We start from the raw sequence: 13,780 nt of genomic DNA on the forward strand, positions 1-13,780 counted from the left end.
TCATATTAACAAATCATTTAGTTCCTTTGTTTTAGCCATGTCGAACACATGCCTTAAATCAAGTGTTTATATATCAGCTCACTTTAATTGTCCACAGAGCATTTGACCACATCACATTACGGTACATAAAAAAACAGAAGATTCTTATGACAGCCGCCTGTCAACCATTGCACTTTGCGGAGATAAAGCAGGTTCAATTTTAATGTTGCTAGCACACAGAGAGGCACAAATCTCACTTATAAAAACAAGATGCCCCCAATGCTTGTAAACGCACCAGCCAAAGCCCATGGGGTGGGGTCAACTAAGGTGGTCTAAATTAAAAAGAAGACGGGAATTCGACTTCAAGCTCAACTATCCATCCTCGAGATCAATTTCTGCACTTAAATTTTCAATCCAATTCCCATCTCTTTAAAAACTAATACCAAATTCCAATCACAGCGGCAGTAAAGCATTAGCTTGTAAAAGGTCATAGTGTAACCTCTGAGTTCTCTAAATTGAATGTTGCTTGTCCCACTTTCATTTGAAATACTGCGGCGGCTGAAATAAAAACGACCCTGTGCACAATCACACCTCCACTGGGACCTGCAGCCGGCGCATGGCTGTTCGTTTTGATGTCATGTACCACAACACAAAGTTAACAGGATGTCGGTTGGCTGCGTGAAGAGCGATGGAAATCCCCCCAACAGGAATGTAAATGAGAGCAGGAGAGCTCGGAACAGTTTTTGGAAAGGTGTATCTGTGTTTGCTGCCATTTACGAATGCGCACATACAAAAGGCGCATCTCTGCAGGAGCCAACCAGGGATCTGATCAGATGGACGATCAAACACTAATCATTCCCTCACGGCCTATACTGAGTAAAGCTGTCATTAATTTTGCGGAATTACATCAAATCTGAGACATTCTTTATGTGGCCCACGGCCTGTAGACAGTTATACGACAGGGACTGCTGCGCTAAGCAGATGGGGCAGTTTGGCCGTGCATACTAAATACCTCCGTCCCCCATCCCTCCAGTACTCTACCCTCCTTCTAGGCACTACTGCGGCTTTCTTTGTTTTACACCCTTCCTACGACGTGATGTGGGAGCTTCACCACATGCAGCTAGGTTACAGTCTTATGTTTAGAAGACACACACACACAAGATTGAATACAGACAAATTAAACGTCACATTTATGTATTGAAACACAAACAGTAAGTCACTGCTGTTAGTGATTTCTTGGCAACTGCTGATGGCAATGACCATTGACACATACCTGCGATGTGGTGGGCCGTAGTCAGACCGACCGGTAGCACTATGCAGCGAGACAATTTTCTTACTTGAGTAGAATTTCCCGTGTGGCTGCAAGAAATGAGGAAAAAATACGAGGATTACATTTGCACAGAATCTAGGAGAAATTAACAGATTATGAGATCAGTGTGTTAATCTGTGCTATAGCACCACAACACAATACATACTCTGCTTCTACTGTCAGCAAACAGCTCTCTGGAGCAAACACACAGCAGTGAGAAAGTCTTCTGCTTGTATTATAAAGACAAATATAGCTGGGTTTTCAAAATATACATCGGAAAGCCTCTGTGTCTTATTTATTTACAACATATATTAGTCAAATTAAAATGTGTATGTCTGTTCCTCTGCTCTGAAAGGAAGCTCACTGACTTTATATTTGTTGAATTTCATGTAGCCTATTTTGTTTTATTTTGTTTGGTTTTGTTCAGTTATTCTCCTAAATAAAATGTGACATTTGTAAATATTCCCTCGGGCATAAATTTGCTATAAACCCGAAATGATGAAGGTGAATTTATGCAAGTACACTATATTTTGACACAAATTTCCTTTTCAGACAATATTTGATCAGATTTGATAACAAAATACTGCATAAAATGTATTGATTTACAGAACTCATAGAGGTGTGAGCCCGGCTGATACAATGCAATGCAAAAATGTGGACCAAATAAAGGATTAAAAATAAAAGCAACATAATCTTCCAAAAATAGTAGGCATCTAAGTGTTTTGGCTCATCTGCTGTGTAGACTACTTTGGAGGATATTAAATTGAACTCAGATGTTTCCATTAGGCAACACAGTTTAGTCTTTCCCCTGTTGCATTATGGGCCGAGCACACAGGGCCTTTTAAGTTCGTGGAACACAGGCTTAAAACACAACAAAAAGTGGAATTGTTTTTGGTTTAATTCCAAAAGTCGATGTTTGTCCTCAGCTGAGGGACAACCTTAAGACCATTACTTACGTCTTTTAAGATAATATACTGCCCCCTGCTGCCCACCACGTGTCACACACCGAGTAACACGAGACTAAAACAGGCAAACTAACTATTAGAGCTCTGCGAAGTTTCATTTTGATTTAGAATGAAACCCTGTGTAGGCTTATCGAGCTACTGTGGCAGGGTCTGGAAGAGGAAACACCGTTATCAAACTATTGCCAACTAAAAGTCACAAACAAAGTATCACGTGGATAGATCAAAGGCTTTAAACTGGGATAAAGTTCAAGGATTATGGACAATCAGAGACTAAACGTGTTCAGGACGCAGAGAGAGACGCGCACATTGAATCCTTATGTCTGGACAAACCTCCACCAGCCCCGCACAGAAAACCCCCCACGCGGCCCACATCCTTTTATCATCTTTGTTACCCCCAAACCTGAACGACTACATTTCTATTATGGACGGAGCTCGCGGCGGACGCTCCATCCACACTGGGAAATGTAGTCCACACCGCAAACACCGCGGCGTCGCTCGAAACACCCCAGGACTCGGTTTCCCAGAGTTCCTTGGTGGCAGAGTGGGTTGTCACGCTGCGCATTTGCGTCGCGTGTTTTCTCGGTTTGTTATTGTTTTTGCGGGACGGGCTCTTTGTGCGCGCGCCGGGGACTCATCGTGCCCTTTAAAGACGCACGTTACATGTCGCGCGCGTGGGTCTGATCCTTTATTCACTGCGTCAGGGACAAAAGGTGAGTAAAGAGGGGTCGTAGGCGCTGTCGGGACAATGAGCGCACTTTGTAGGTCCCTTTAACTCTTGAGCAAAGCACTGTCGGCGGCGATTATTATTATTATGAGAAACTGCGCGTCCGTAACGTCAAAACGCGCGTGTCTCTGCCCAAACGCGCGTCGCATGTTATTATAATAAGTGTATAATAAGTGCTGTGATTGCTCCTTGGACCGCTGCTGTCGTTGGGCCTTGTTGTGCGGGCGGTGCGGTCCCGGACAGGCGGCTGCGCTGTAGGCTGCGTGCAAAGGCCCTGGTGCTGCTGTACTAGTGGTGACGAGCTGCAGAAGAGGCATCCAAGGCTGTGCTTTTATGTCAGTTGGTGTGTTTTTTCTGACATTGCAGGCTCTGGAAGTCCTCACTGTCACGCCATTGGCGTTTTAAGCAAATGTAGTGCCACAAAGGTGCTATTTCCTGAGCTACCACCGCTGCTGCTATGTCTGTGTGTACAATACTTAAAGAGAGATGTTAATAACTCTATTAGGTAATATCACTTGTGTTTCAAAGTTGTTTGCACTTGCTCTATGTCTATAGTAGTGTTCAACGCGTTATTAAGTCAATTTAAGTCACACATGGCCAATAAATAAATAAATAAAATGTGGGGTGAAAAACAGACACTGAAAACAAATGAGTTGAGCTATGAATTTGAATAAATCACTCTTTATTTGTGTGTTGTCAGCTAGAGCGTGGTGTCGGGTGACTGTTTGCTTTTGTGCTACAAACGTGAAGTATATGTGTCAGCTCAACTTGAGCCATATGCAGGGGCCCTACACCTTATGTACACGTGACAACCACTGGTTTGGCAGGCTTTTAAATAGCTTTGGTGGCATGTGTTGTCAAGGTCGCACTAATACAAATGTGTCATCTCTTCTGTTCACTTATAGGTAGCGTTTAAGCTCCTGTATCTTCCATGAACGCTGCCCCACTTTCCAGCATTGAAATGGAGAAGACGGTGGAGTTCAGGAACATAAGCTGCAGTTATTTCCCTGAGAGCAGAGTTGACTGTCACTACACAGTGAGCTCACAGCACGCCTGGGCCAGTGCGGACTGGATCGGGCTGTTCGAGGTCGGTAACAGCGCCACAACTTTGATGTTAATGTGTTTTGATCAAATTTATTTAACAATGTGCACTTCTTTAGGTCGGGTGGTCGTCGATAAAAGCCTATCACACATTCGTATGGGCCCTCGCTCCAAGTGACTTTGAGGAAGGCACAGAGTTCAACTGCTGTGTACAATTCCAAGGTAAAACTCATTTATACTTTCGATATCATTTATTTTCTTTATATACAATAAGGTTTCTATATATTTTTTTTTTTTCCATACACATTTTATCTATTTACATGTCAGCTTTACTCTACATGTACTTTTTCCACTGAAAGCTGATAAGACCGTTGTGGGGGTTGAGTAAAGAAACACGTGCAGCAGGTGTGAGACGTACTGATCAGACATAAGCCTATTGTCACTCTTCACATCAAGCACCAAAACCAAACTCCAAGCTCTTTCTTAACATGTAGTAAGGGTGTTATTGTAGATCAGGGTTAATTGCGTTTATATGACCTCATGTCACTCAAATATACTGTTTTCAATAAAAAACTACATGAAATACAATTGACTTTGAGTCCGATTGAGAACATAGTTAGTGTGTGTGACTTCTTGCCAGGGAGTCATTCTCGTTACCATGGATACACCAGGCAAACTCTTGAATGTAATGTTTTAAATGCAAGTGTCTGGTATTCTTCTAGATGTGACCGATACAATGGGACATGAGCTCATTAGTGGAGCCACAAAACTCATTAGTGGGAACATAAAACTGCACGTCACGTTGACATGTCTTTGTCATAGACTTTTGTTAAATATGAATGAATTGTTTTATATAGAAAGAAAAACACATCTTCCAAAAGCCATTTACAATCATTTACAGACAACTCTAAATGCAACTTGGATCTTTGACAAGACTAGTATGATACAATAACTTTTTGCACCTGTAGGCTTTATTGACAAAGTAGTGGACAATATTGTAAAGTAGTGTGAAATGGGGGAGGAGAGAGAAGGGAGGACATTCAGTAAATAGAGTTAGGAATTGAACTCATGACACTGCGGCCGGCTTCTTTTAAAAAAAAATACTCAAATGTTACTCATGGACTGACAATCACTTTATTTGGAATTATGATTTATGCAAAGAATAAAAATAATAGATTTGTGTCATGAGCATACGCATACATTAAATATGATCTACAAACCTCTGTTTTCAAGCCACAATATATATTACAATATTATTATGATTATAGAATACTGTTTTGGCAGACCTACATCTTGTGTCCTATGTAATTAAATTGGAAGTGACATATTTCTGTTAACATGCCTAAGAAATACACAATTCAAATAAATGGTGTTTTTAGATCAGATTTTCTAGTTCTTAAACCTTGTCTCTGCCTGTGTTTCTTTTCTTGTCCAGCCTCGTACTTGCCCTGTGCCAGCCCGACGCAGTATGAGTTTGTGTACATCGACGCCAAGGGTGACGTGTGCTCCCGCAGCTCCTCGTTCACCTTCTCTGCCCCCAAACCAATCGAAGACCTAGTGACTCTGGAAGAAGATTCTCATGGAGAGGACGAGGGAAACGACATGCTGCTGGTGGTGCCCAGGGCTGAGCTGCTGCAGGTGGGCAAAAGTGCATGTGAACAGTTATGAAAAGAAATCTACCAATGAGAATGTTTTTTTTAATTCAACCCTCTATAAAAAGTAGTCACTGAATTGATTTTGCTTTTTCAGAGTCACCTGCAAGAGTGTTTGCAGGAGCGTTCAGAGCTGCTGAAGCTCCACGAAGCGACAAACAAGTTGAGAGAGCGAGAAAAGGAGGAGTATAAAAGGGCAAAGCAGTGCTGGGACAGGAGGTGCAATAACTATGAGATGGACATGGCCAGACTCCAGACGGAGCTAGAGCAGGCACAAGACAAAATGGAGAAGATGAAGGAAATGCAAACGGTCAGTCCTTTGCTTTTCTTAGTCCATGGAGCGCTCCAGTGGTCATTTAGTTCAGTTCTATTTACTTCACTGTTTGTTCAGTCACACAACGCTTTCACAAAACATCTTACTGCGCAGACAGGTGCAGGAGAAAGACAGACGTTACTGGTTAAATAAAAAAGAAACAAACCATGAAACCCTTTTCTTAATATTTAGTGATAATGTTCTAGTCCTCACTAAATAAACTTGTTTGTTTGTTCAGAAGGAGACAGCCTTAGGAGAATCTCTGCTTCAAGAGAAATGCGCTTTAATGGATGCAAAAGATCTGGGTGAGCAGCGAATCAGAGAGCTGGAGGAGGACATCAGAATGATGACAGAGAGGACAATGGAAAGAGACATTGAGCTTGAGAGGTTAGAAATATATATGTCGGTGCTTGTATTAACTTTAGTGTTTTTTAACTGCATTTGTGTTTACAGGATGAAAGAACGAGCAAGGAGAGCAGGAGTTCAGAAGAGAGAAGAAGAGGATGAGAGAATAAACCTTCAGGTAAACAATGCACCATAGATAATGCCAAAACATTTGTCTTTTTGTCTCAACATTTATTCACTTGCTTTTAGATCAAGCTGGAACAGGCTGAGGCGGAGCTTCGAAGTCTGTCCAAAGAGTTCCAAGGTCTAAGAAACTCACTGGCCCAAAGAGACACCAGTATTCTTCAGCTTCAAAACACCATCTCTACCCTCACCCAGAAGCTCACCAGTGCCCACAGAAAAGAGGTCAGACATTCATAATGTTATAACATCTATTGGGATGATACAAGTATTACCCATTGTAAGCAGCTCTGTGTTTCCATTTACAACCAGGCGGAGAGTGAGGCAGCAGTGAAGGAGATGCGGAGCTTACGGGAGCATCTGAGTGTGAGCGAGCGCAGGGCGGAGGGGCTGAAGAGTGACTTGTGCGCCATGGTAACGCAGAGAGACCTGGGCCAGGCAGAGGTGCACCAGGCCCGTCTGCAGGCGGCACAGCTCACCCTGCAACTGGCTGAGTCCAGTCTGACCCTGAGAGAGGGAAGAGCCCACTGGGTCCAGGAGAAGCAAAGCCTACAGCATTGTATTGAGGTATCACACTTAAAAATGGCTTTGTTTTAAACACTTAGATCCAGCACAGAAACGATAAATACAACATTTGGATTTTGAAGTAAAAACATTTTCTTTTTGAATTCAACAATTTTGCTTTCATTAATGAGCATTCCATATACATAAACATGATTTGACGTTACATTTAATGTCCCCGTCACAATAGAAAGATCATGAGCTCGTTGAGAAACTCCATGTAGAAATTCAGAAGTTGGAAGAAACCCTGCAAGAGGAGAAAATGGAGAGAGTAAAACTGGACGTGGAGCTCGGACGGGAAAAGGACTGCAACAGGGTAAAAACACAGAGTCACGTGTTACTTATTGTGTCTTTGATTTATGGTTTTGACCTTCTCTGCAGGTCCAGCTGAATGAAACTCGCCGAGAGCTGCAGGAGCTGAAGACCAGTCTAAGGATCACGCAAAAAGAGAAAGAGCAACTGCAAACAGAGAAAACCGTCAGTGATCATGTGTTAACTCCACTTAATTACACTAAAGGACTAAATACTAAATCATGGAATCACGCGGATTTAAGCAAAGATGAAACATAATAGCTTTAACTTCTGTTTATTGCAATTTGTGGCCTTAACAATGTAAAGAAGTTCTACAGTTGTACAAATCGGTGAAATCCAGGGCAGACTGTGGTGCTCAGTTTGACCTTTTACCGTGGCTTTTTTTCTGCTCAATCAAACCACAGCTTTTTCTACTTTAATGTTCATAGTATCACAAAAGAAAAAGCAATGAACACGGTGCGGGTTATGAGGGCAATGCTGGCTGGAACCATGACTAATGTCCTGCTGCTGTTGCCGGGACAATAACAGTATTTTCTGCTTAAGGAGTTGATGGAGTACATCTGTCAGCTGGAGCAGAAGATGGGAGCAGTGACCACAGTGACCGGTGCCAAGTGGAGCGCTTCCCTGCTCTCTGTGGGTGAGTCCGGCACCGTGCTAGTGTGAACAGTGTCCACTTTCACCCTCACACTGGCTCTATTGTTCCAAACGACTGAAATGGTTGTGAATAAAACTCAGACAAACAGAAACTAAATGAAATGCAAGGTAAAAATGAGTTTTGTTCTAATCCCTTGTTACAACTAATCTCAATGAGCTCCGTATTATGTATTATTTATCAATTTAGCAAAGGTATATAATTGTGTAGACCTTGTATCTCACATTCAATCTGTGGCCACATGTTTCAGGTGCACGTACAACGGCGGGTTTATGGGGTCAAGGCCCTTCATCGCCACTGGCAGGTGTAATTGGCTCTTTAGGTGACAGATACAGGCAGCGAGGGCTGGCCTGACGTCTTTCAGTGTTTTATCGTAGTTTGGTGAGATATTTGGCCCATTTTCCTTGTTTTAGACGAGTAACCTTTATTTTCGACTCGACATGGGAGCAGATTCGTGCCGCTCTCCTTCGCTCTGAGTGTGTAAACATCAGCCGACCAATAGAAGAATATATGTGCAAAGTTAATCATGACATCAGCGCTGCTTTTGAACACCTTCTCCTGTCAGCGACGCCTTATGTGCGTGTTTGGGCAAATTAGAGCGTGTGATTCATTTACGCTGATGCAACTATTTCCTGGAGATGAATCGCAGGATTAGGACTGTCAAGTTAATGTCCTAAATAATACACAGAATATCTCACAACAAATGAGTTATAAACGATATTTATGTTCATCTCCGCATCATGCATTCTTGATCAGATTCGGAGGATGAGAGCCCTGAGGCTCTGCAGCCCGTCAGTGCCTCTCTTGGACACAGATACAGGCTGTGTGAGCATAGCCAGCCGGAGTCGTTGCTCCTGGTTACCCCCCCACAGTCGCCACGGGATACTGAGAGGAGTGCAGTGGTCATCAACCAGCCAGCGCCTCTCTGCTCCCCCCACCAAAGCAGCTCTGACACTCTCGCTCGCAGCTCAGATTCGGTAAGACTATTCATCTATGATATAGTCCAATTACTGCATGAATGATAATGAAAGTGAGTTATGTCTTTATACCTATCAGTAAAACACAGTCAGACATTATCACCAAGAAGCAATTAGCTTAGCACTGAAAGTTATTAGTCAGTAATAGCTGCTCCATATATTGCATGTGTGTTGCTGTGTTCAGGAGGAGGAAACGGAGGGACTGCAGTGTCTAAGACCAAGTTCTGAAGAGGAAATGGCTCTTCTGCTCCTGGAGCACACAGACCCTGTCGGGTACAGCACACACTCATCACTTTACAATACAATACAATACAATACAATACAACGAGTCCCCATATGATAGAAGCCATTTCAAATTAAAGTTATAATGGTTTAATTCATAAAAAGGACTTTCAAAGCTTTATATTTATCAGAATGATTGAAAGTGTGGTCATAAAAGAAGTTAAAGGAGACAGTGAGATGGGAGAACCACAGCAGGAGAACCACAGCGGGAGAACCATAGCGGGAGAACCACAGCGGGAGAACCACAGCGAGAGAACCACAGCGGGAGAACCATAGTGGGAGAACCACAGCAGGAGAACCATAGTGGGAGAACCACAGTGGGAGAACCATAATGGGAGGACAAGAGGACAGATGCGTTGACAGCAGCTGTAGCAATGATTTAACTGTGGGTTGTAGTGAAGCCACTGGCCAATTTTCAGCCTCATTAAAACCTTCACTCTCCCACTCACTACACTCTCAGTCTCATCTACACTCTCAGTCTCATCTACACTCTCAGTCTCATCTACACTCTCAGTCTCATCTACACTCTCAGTCTCATCTACACTTACAGTCTCATCTACACTCTCAGTCTCATCTACACTCTCAGTCTCATCTACACTCTCAGTCTCATCTACACTCTCAGTCTCATCTACACTCTCAGTCTCATCTACACTTACAGTCTCATCTACACTCTCAGTCTCATCTACACTCTCAGTCTCATCTACACTCTCAGTCTCATCTACACTTACAGTCTCATCTACACTCTCAGTCTCATCTACACTTTCAGTCTCATCTACACTCTCAGTCTCATCTACACTCTCAGTCTCATCTACACTCTCAGTCTCATCTACACTTACAGTCTCATCTACACTCTCAGTCTCATCTACACTCTCAGTCTCATCTACACTCTCAGTCTCATCTACACTCTCAGTCTCATCTACACTCTCAGTCTCATCTACACTTACAGTCTCATCTACACTCTCAGTCTCATCTACACTTACAGTCCCATCTACACTCTCAGTCTCATCTACACTTACAGTCTCATCTACACTCTCAGTCTCATCTACACTCTCAGTCTCATCTACACTCTCAGTCTCATCTACACTCTCAGTCTCATCTACACTCTCAGTCTCATCTACACTCTCAGTCTCATCTACACTTACAGTCTCATCTACACTCTCAGTCTCATCTACACTTACAGTCTCATCTACACTCTCAGTCTCATCTACACTCTCAGTCTCATCTACACTCTCAGTCTCATCTACACTCTCAGTCTCATCTACACTCTCAGTCTCATCTACACTCTCAGTCTCATCTACACTCTCAGTCTCATCTACACTTACAGTCTCATCTACACTCTCAGTCTCATCTACACTTACAGTCTCATCTACACTCTCAGTCTCATCTACACTCTCAGTCTCATCTACACTCTCAGTCTCATCTACACTTACAGTCTCATCTACACTCTCAGTCTCATCTACACTTTCAGTCTCATCTACACTCTCAGTCTCATCTACACTTACAGTCTCATCTACACTCTCAGTCTCATCTACACTCTCAGTCTCATCTACACTCTCAGTCTCATCTACACTCTCAGTCTCATCTACACTCTCAGTCTCATCTACACTCTCAGTCTCATCTACACTCTCAGTCTCATCTACACTTACAGTCTCATCTACACTCTCAGTCTCATCTACACTCTCAGTCTCATCTACACTCTCAGTCTCATCTACACTCTCAGTCTCATCTACACTCTCAGTCTCATCTACACTCTCAGTCTCATCTACACTCTCAGTCTCATCTACACTCTCAGTCTCATCTACACTTACAGTCTCATCTACACTCTCAGTCTCATCTACACTTACAGTCTCATCTACACTCTCAGTCTCATCTACACTCTCAGTCTCATCTACACTCTCAGTCTCATCTACATTCTCAGTCTCATCTACACTCTCAGTCTCATCTACACTTACAGTCTCATCTACACTCTCAGTCTCATCTACACTCTCAGTCTCATCTACACTCTCAGTCTCATCTACACTCTCAGTCTCATCTACACTCTCAGTCTCATCTACACTCTCAGTCTCATCTACACTCTCAGTCTCATCTACACTTACAGTCTCATCTACACTCTCAGTCTCATCTACACTTACAGTCTCATCTACACTCTCAGTCTCATCTACACTCTCAGTCTCATCTACACTTACAGTCTCATCTACACTCTCAGTCTCATCTACACTCTCAGTCTCATCTACACTCTCAGTCTCATCTACACTTACAGTCTCATCTACACTCTCAGTCTCATCTACACTCTCAGTCTCATCTACACTCTCAGTCTCATCTACACTTACAGTCTCATCTACACTCTCAGTCTCATCTACACTCTCAGTCTCATCTACACTCTCAGTCTCATCTACACTTACAGTCTCATCTACACTCTCAGTCTCATCTACACTTACAGTCTCATCTACACTCTCAGTCTCATCTACACTTACAGTCTCATCTACACTTTCAGTCTCATCTACACTCTCAGTCTCATCTACACTTACAGTCTATTTATTTTTGTTTTAAACTACTACACATTGTGTCTGTCTCTAGTGATCTGGCTGACACTGCTCTTTGGTAACCAGTGGTTACGATTCGGATGAAAGGGACAGCAAAGAACTTTTTGGATGATTGCCTATAACCAGCACATGGAGTACACGGCTCAGCTCAGCACAGAGGGAATATGATTATGCATTTTATTCACTGCTTCACTGCGATTGCCTCTGTTGTTCATAGTTAAACTGACATGATGCTCTTAATGGCAAGTCAACACCATATTTCTGATGCGCACAGTTTTAAACTGGAGGTTTTAGTGAAGGATTCACTGTTGTAGCAAATTATTTCTGTTGAATCATTGCTAAGTCAAAAGCTTTACGATGAATGTTATGTCGTCTTTATGATGTTTGTGATCAGGAGTCTGTGTAATTATGATGTTTTGTGCAGGGTTCTGCTTCTGATGAAATCATAGCGTTTCAGCGTTAACATTCTACAACTGCTTTTCATGCAAATCACAAAGTCATTCCCTAAAGTCTAGCTGCAGTTGCAAGAAAAGGAAAGAAACTAATCCAGGAGAGCTTGGCTAGAAAAGGGAAAAATAGATGGATCACTATAAAATGATTATGATTATTACAAATGTAACAGTATCAAAGGTTTAATGGATAGAGATTACATTCACAGCTGTCTCGATGATAATACTTTTACACACTTTAACGTTTGAATAATGAAATACTTATTATGTTTGTTTATTACAATAATATAATACAGAAATCAATATTTAATTAAATATTTCTAAAGTTGTGCCTAAAAACTACAATTGTAGTTACATATATTTTATCAATTTCCACTACAATGTTGTCCACCTTTATTCTATTCATATAAAGCCTATGAAGTGAGTTATTCTGCAATAAAATGGTCATGAGTTTTGTATTTTTCTAAAAAATGGCCTAGTTAATATCTTTGATTTTATAGCTCTTTACAATATTATTCCTAAGGTGTGGTGTCTGTTTGTTTCATTTGTTTTCACATATTATCAAAACTATTACTAGTTTTACTTTTGTTTTACATCATTATTAAAGATGCACGTTTTCTTTTCCGAGTGCTTTTTTTATCATGAATAATTTCGGCGTGGTCATTTTACATTCAATATCCATTTATGTAAACGTTAATGTCTCCATGTGAATTAACCGCTTGATATGTCTCATTTGTTAGTGTTTACTGTTGGTTTACATCCCGAGGAAGTTGTTATTTTTGTGGTGCCTCTGAGGGCCCCGTGCCAGCTGCAATAAAGCACTGGCGGTTATGGTTTATTTTGAGCTTCTGTGTGTTAAGGTTACTTGTATTTTCTTATAACTGGGTGTGGCCAGGGCTCTGAATAATAAAAGGGTTTATGTATCCCAATTGTGTCCGTGTCTTCTCTGGCCAAAGTTCATAGTAACATTTTGCTCCTTGACATTTCACTTGTAATTAACATTTGGCATTTCTTCACCCGCATTTACAGCCTTTTGCCTCTTGGCTCACCACCATCTCTTATACATTTCAAACATTTTCGTCTTCACTTTTACTATTTTCTTGCCCCTAGAGCAGACTTTACGACCAGCAGCATCATATTTGTACCTCACCGCTCCTCTAATTCTGTCTTTTTTTTCCTCAATCTGCAGTCTCCTTTCTCATACTCCATCTTAAGTCTGGGGTTGACTATAGCTAATTATAAAATCAATGATGCCAGGCTGCCTAGTTTACAACCCCCTCTAAAACCTTAACTGGTAAATCACTGTGGGATTGATGACTCCCTCACTCTTTATCTCTTTTAATTAGAAATGTAAAAGATATGAAGACCCAGAGGCCAGAATACATCTCAGATTTTTATGACATCAGCGCCTTCCATCCACACGTCCCTTTCTCCGTGCGTTACCTGTTTATTTTCATTCTGATTCCCCATGGCACACGCCACGTTTCCATTCTAGT

At 41.9% G+C, this 13,780-nt stretch overlaps 1 protein-coding gene across 2 annotated transcripts; it reads left to right on the forward strand.

Moving 5' to 3' along the window:
- The first annotated feature begins 3,856 nt into the window (after positions 1 to 3,856).
- calcoco1a (calcium binding and coiled-coil domain 1a) lies at positions 3,857 to 12,376 on the forward strand. Of its 2 annotated transcripts, XM_072449913.1 has the most exons (14): positions 3,857 to 4,064; positions 4,138 to 4,240; positions 5,454 to 5,656; positions 5,768 to 5,980; positions 6,222 to 6,370; positions 6,437 to 6,506; positions 6,578 to 6,733; positions 6,821 to 7,075; positions 7,260 to 7,385; positions 7,451 to 7,546; positions 7,925 to 8,018; positions 8,790 to 9,010; positions 9,195 to 9,283; positions 11,870 to 12,376. In XM_072449913.1, exons 1-14 carry the CDS (start codon positions 3,909 to 3,911, stop codon positions 11,895 to 11,897), a joined length of 1,959 nt encoding a protein of 652 aa, XP_072306014.1. In that variant the 5' UTR covers positions 3,857 to 3,908; the 3' UTR covers positions 11,898 to 12,376. The 2 variants fall into 2 exon arrangements, with proteins under 2 accessions (XP_072306014.1, XP_072306015.1); XM_072449914.1 differs by lacking the exon at positions 9,195 to 9,283 and having other exon boundaries at positions 3,860 to 4,064.
- The last annotated feature ends 1,404 nt before the right edge of the window (positions 12,377 to 13,780 follow it).

Source organism: Eucyclogobius newberryi, unplaced genomic scaffold (genome assembly GCF_026437365.1).
Source record: "Eucyclogobius newberryi isolate DKJ021-1_F unplaced genomic scaffold, fEucNew1.0.hap1 SCAF_17, whole genome shotgun sequence".
Taxonomy (NCBI): Eukaryota; Metazoa; Chordata; class Actinopteri; order Gobiiformes; family Gobiidae; genus Eucyclogobius; species Eucyclogobius newberryi.

Bases quoted from the DNA above. Each gene is read 5' to 3' on its own strand.
- calcoco1a (XM_072449913.1), top strand. From the start codon at position 3,909: ATGAACGCTGCCCCACTTTCCAGCATTGAAATGGAGAAGACGGTGGAG. The intron at 7,547-7,924 runs GTCAGTGATCAT...TTTCTGCTTAAG, and splicing joins AACTGCAAACAGAGAAAACC to GAGTTGATGGAGTACATCTG. The intron at 9,284-11,869 runs GTACAGCACACA...GTCTGTCTCTAG, and splicing joins GAGCACACAGACCCTGTCGG to TGATCTGGCTGACACTGCTC.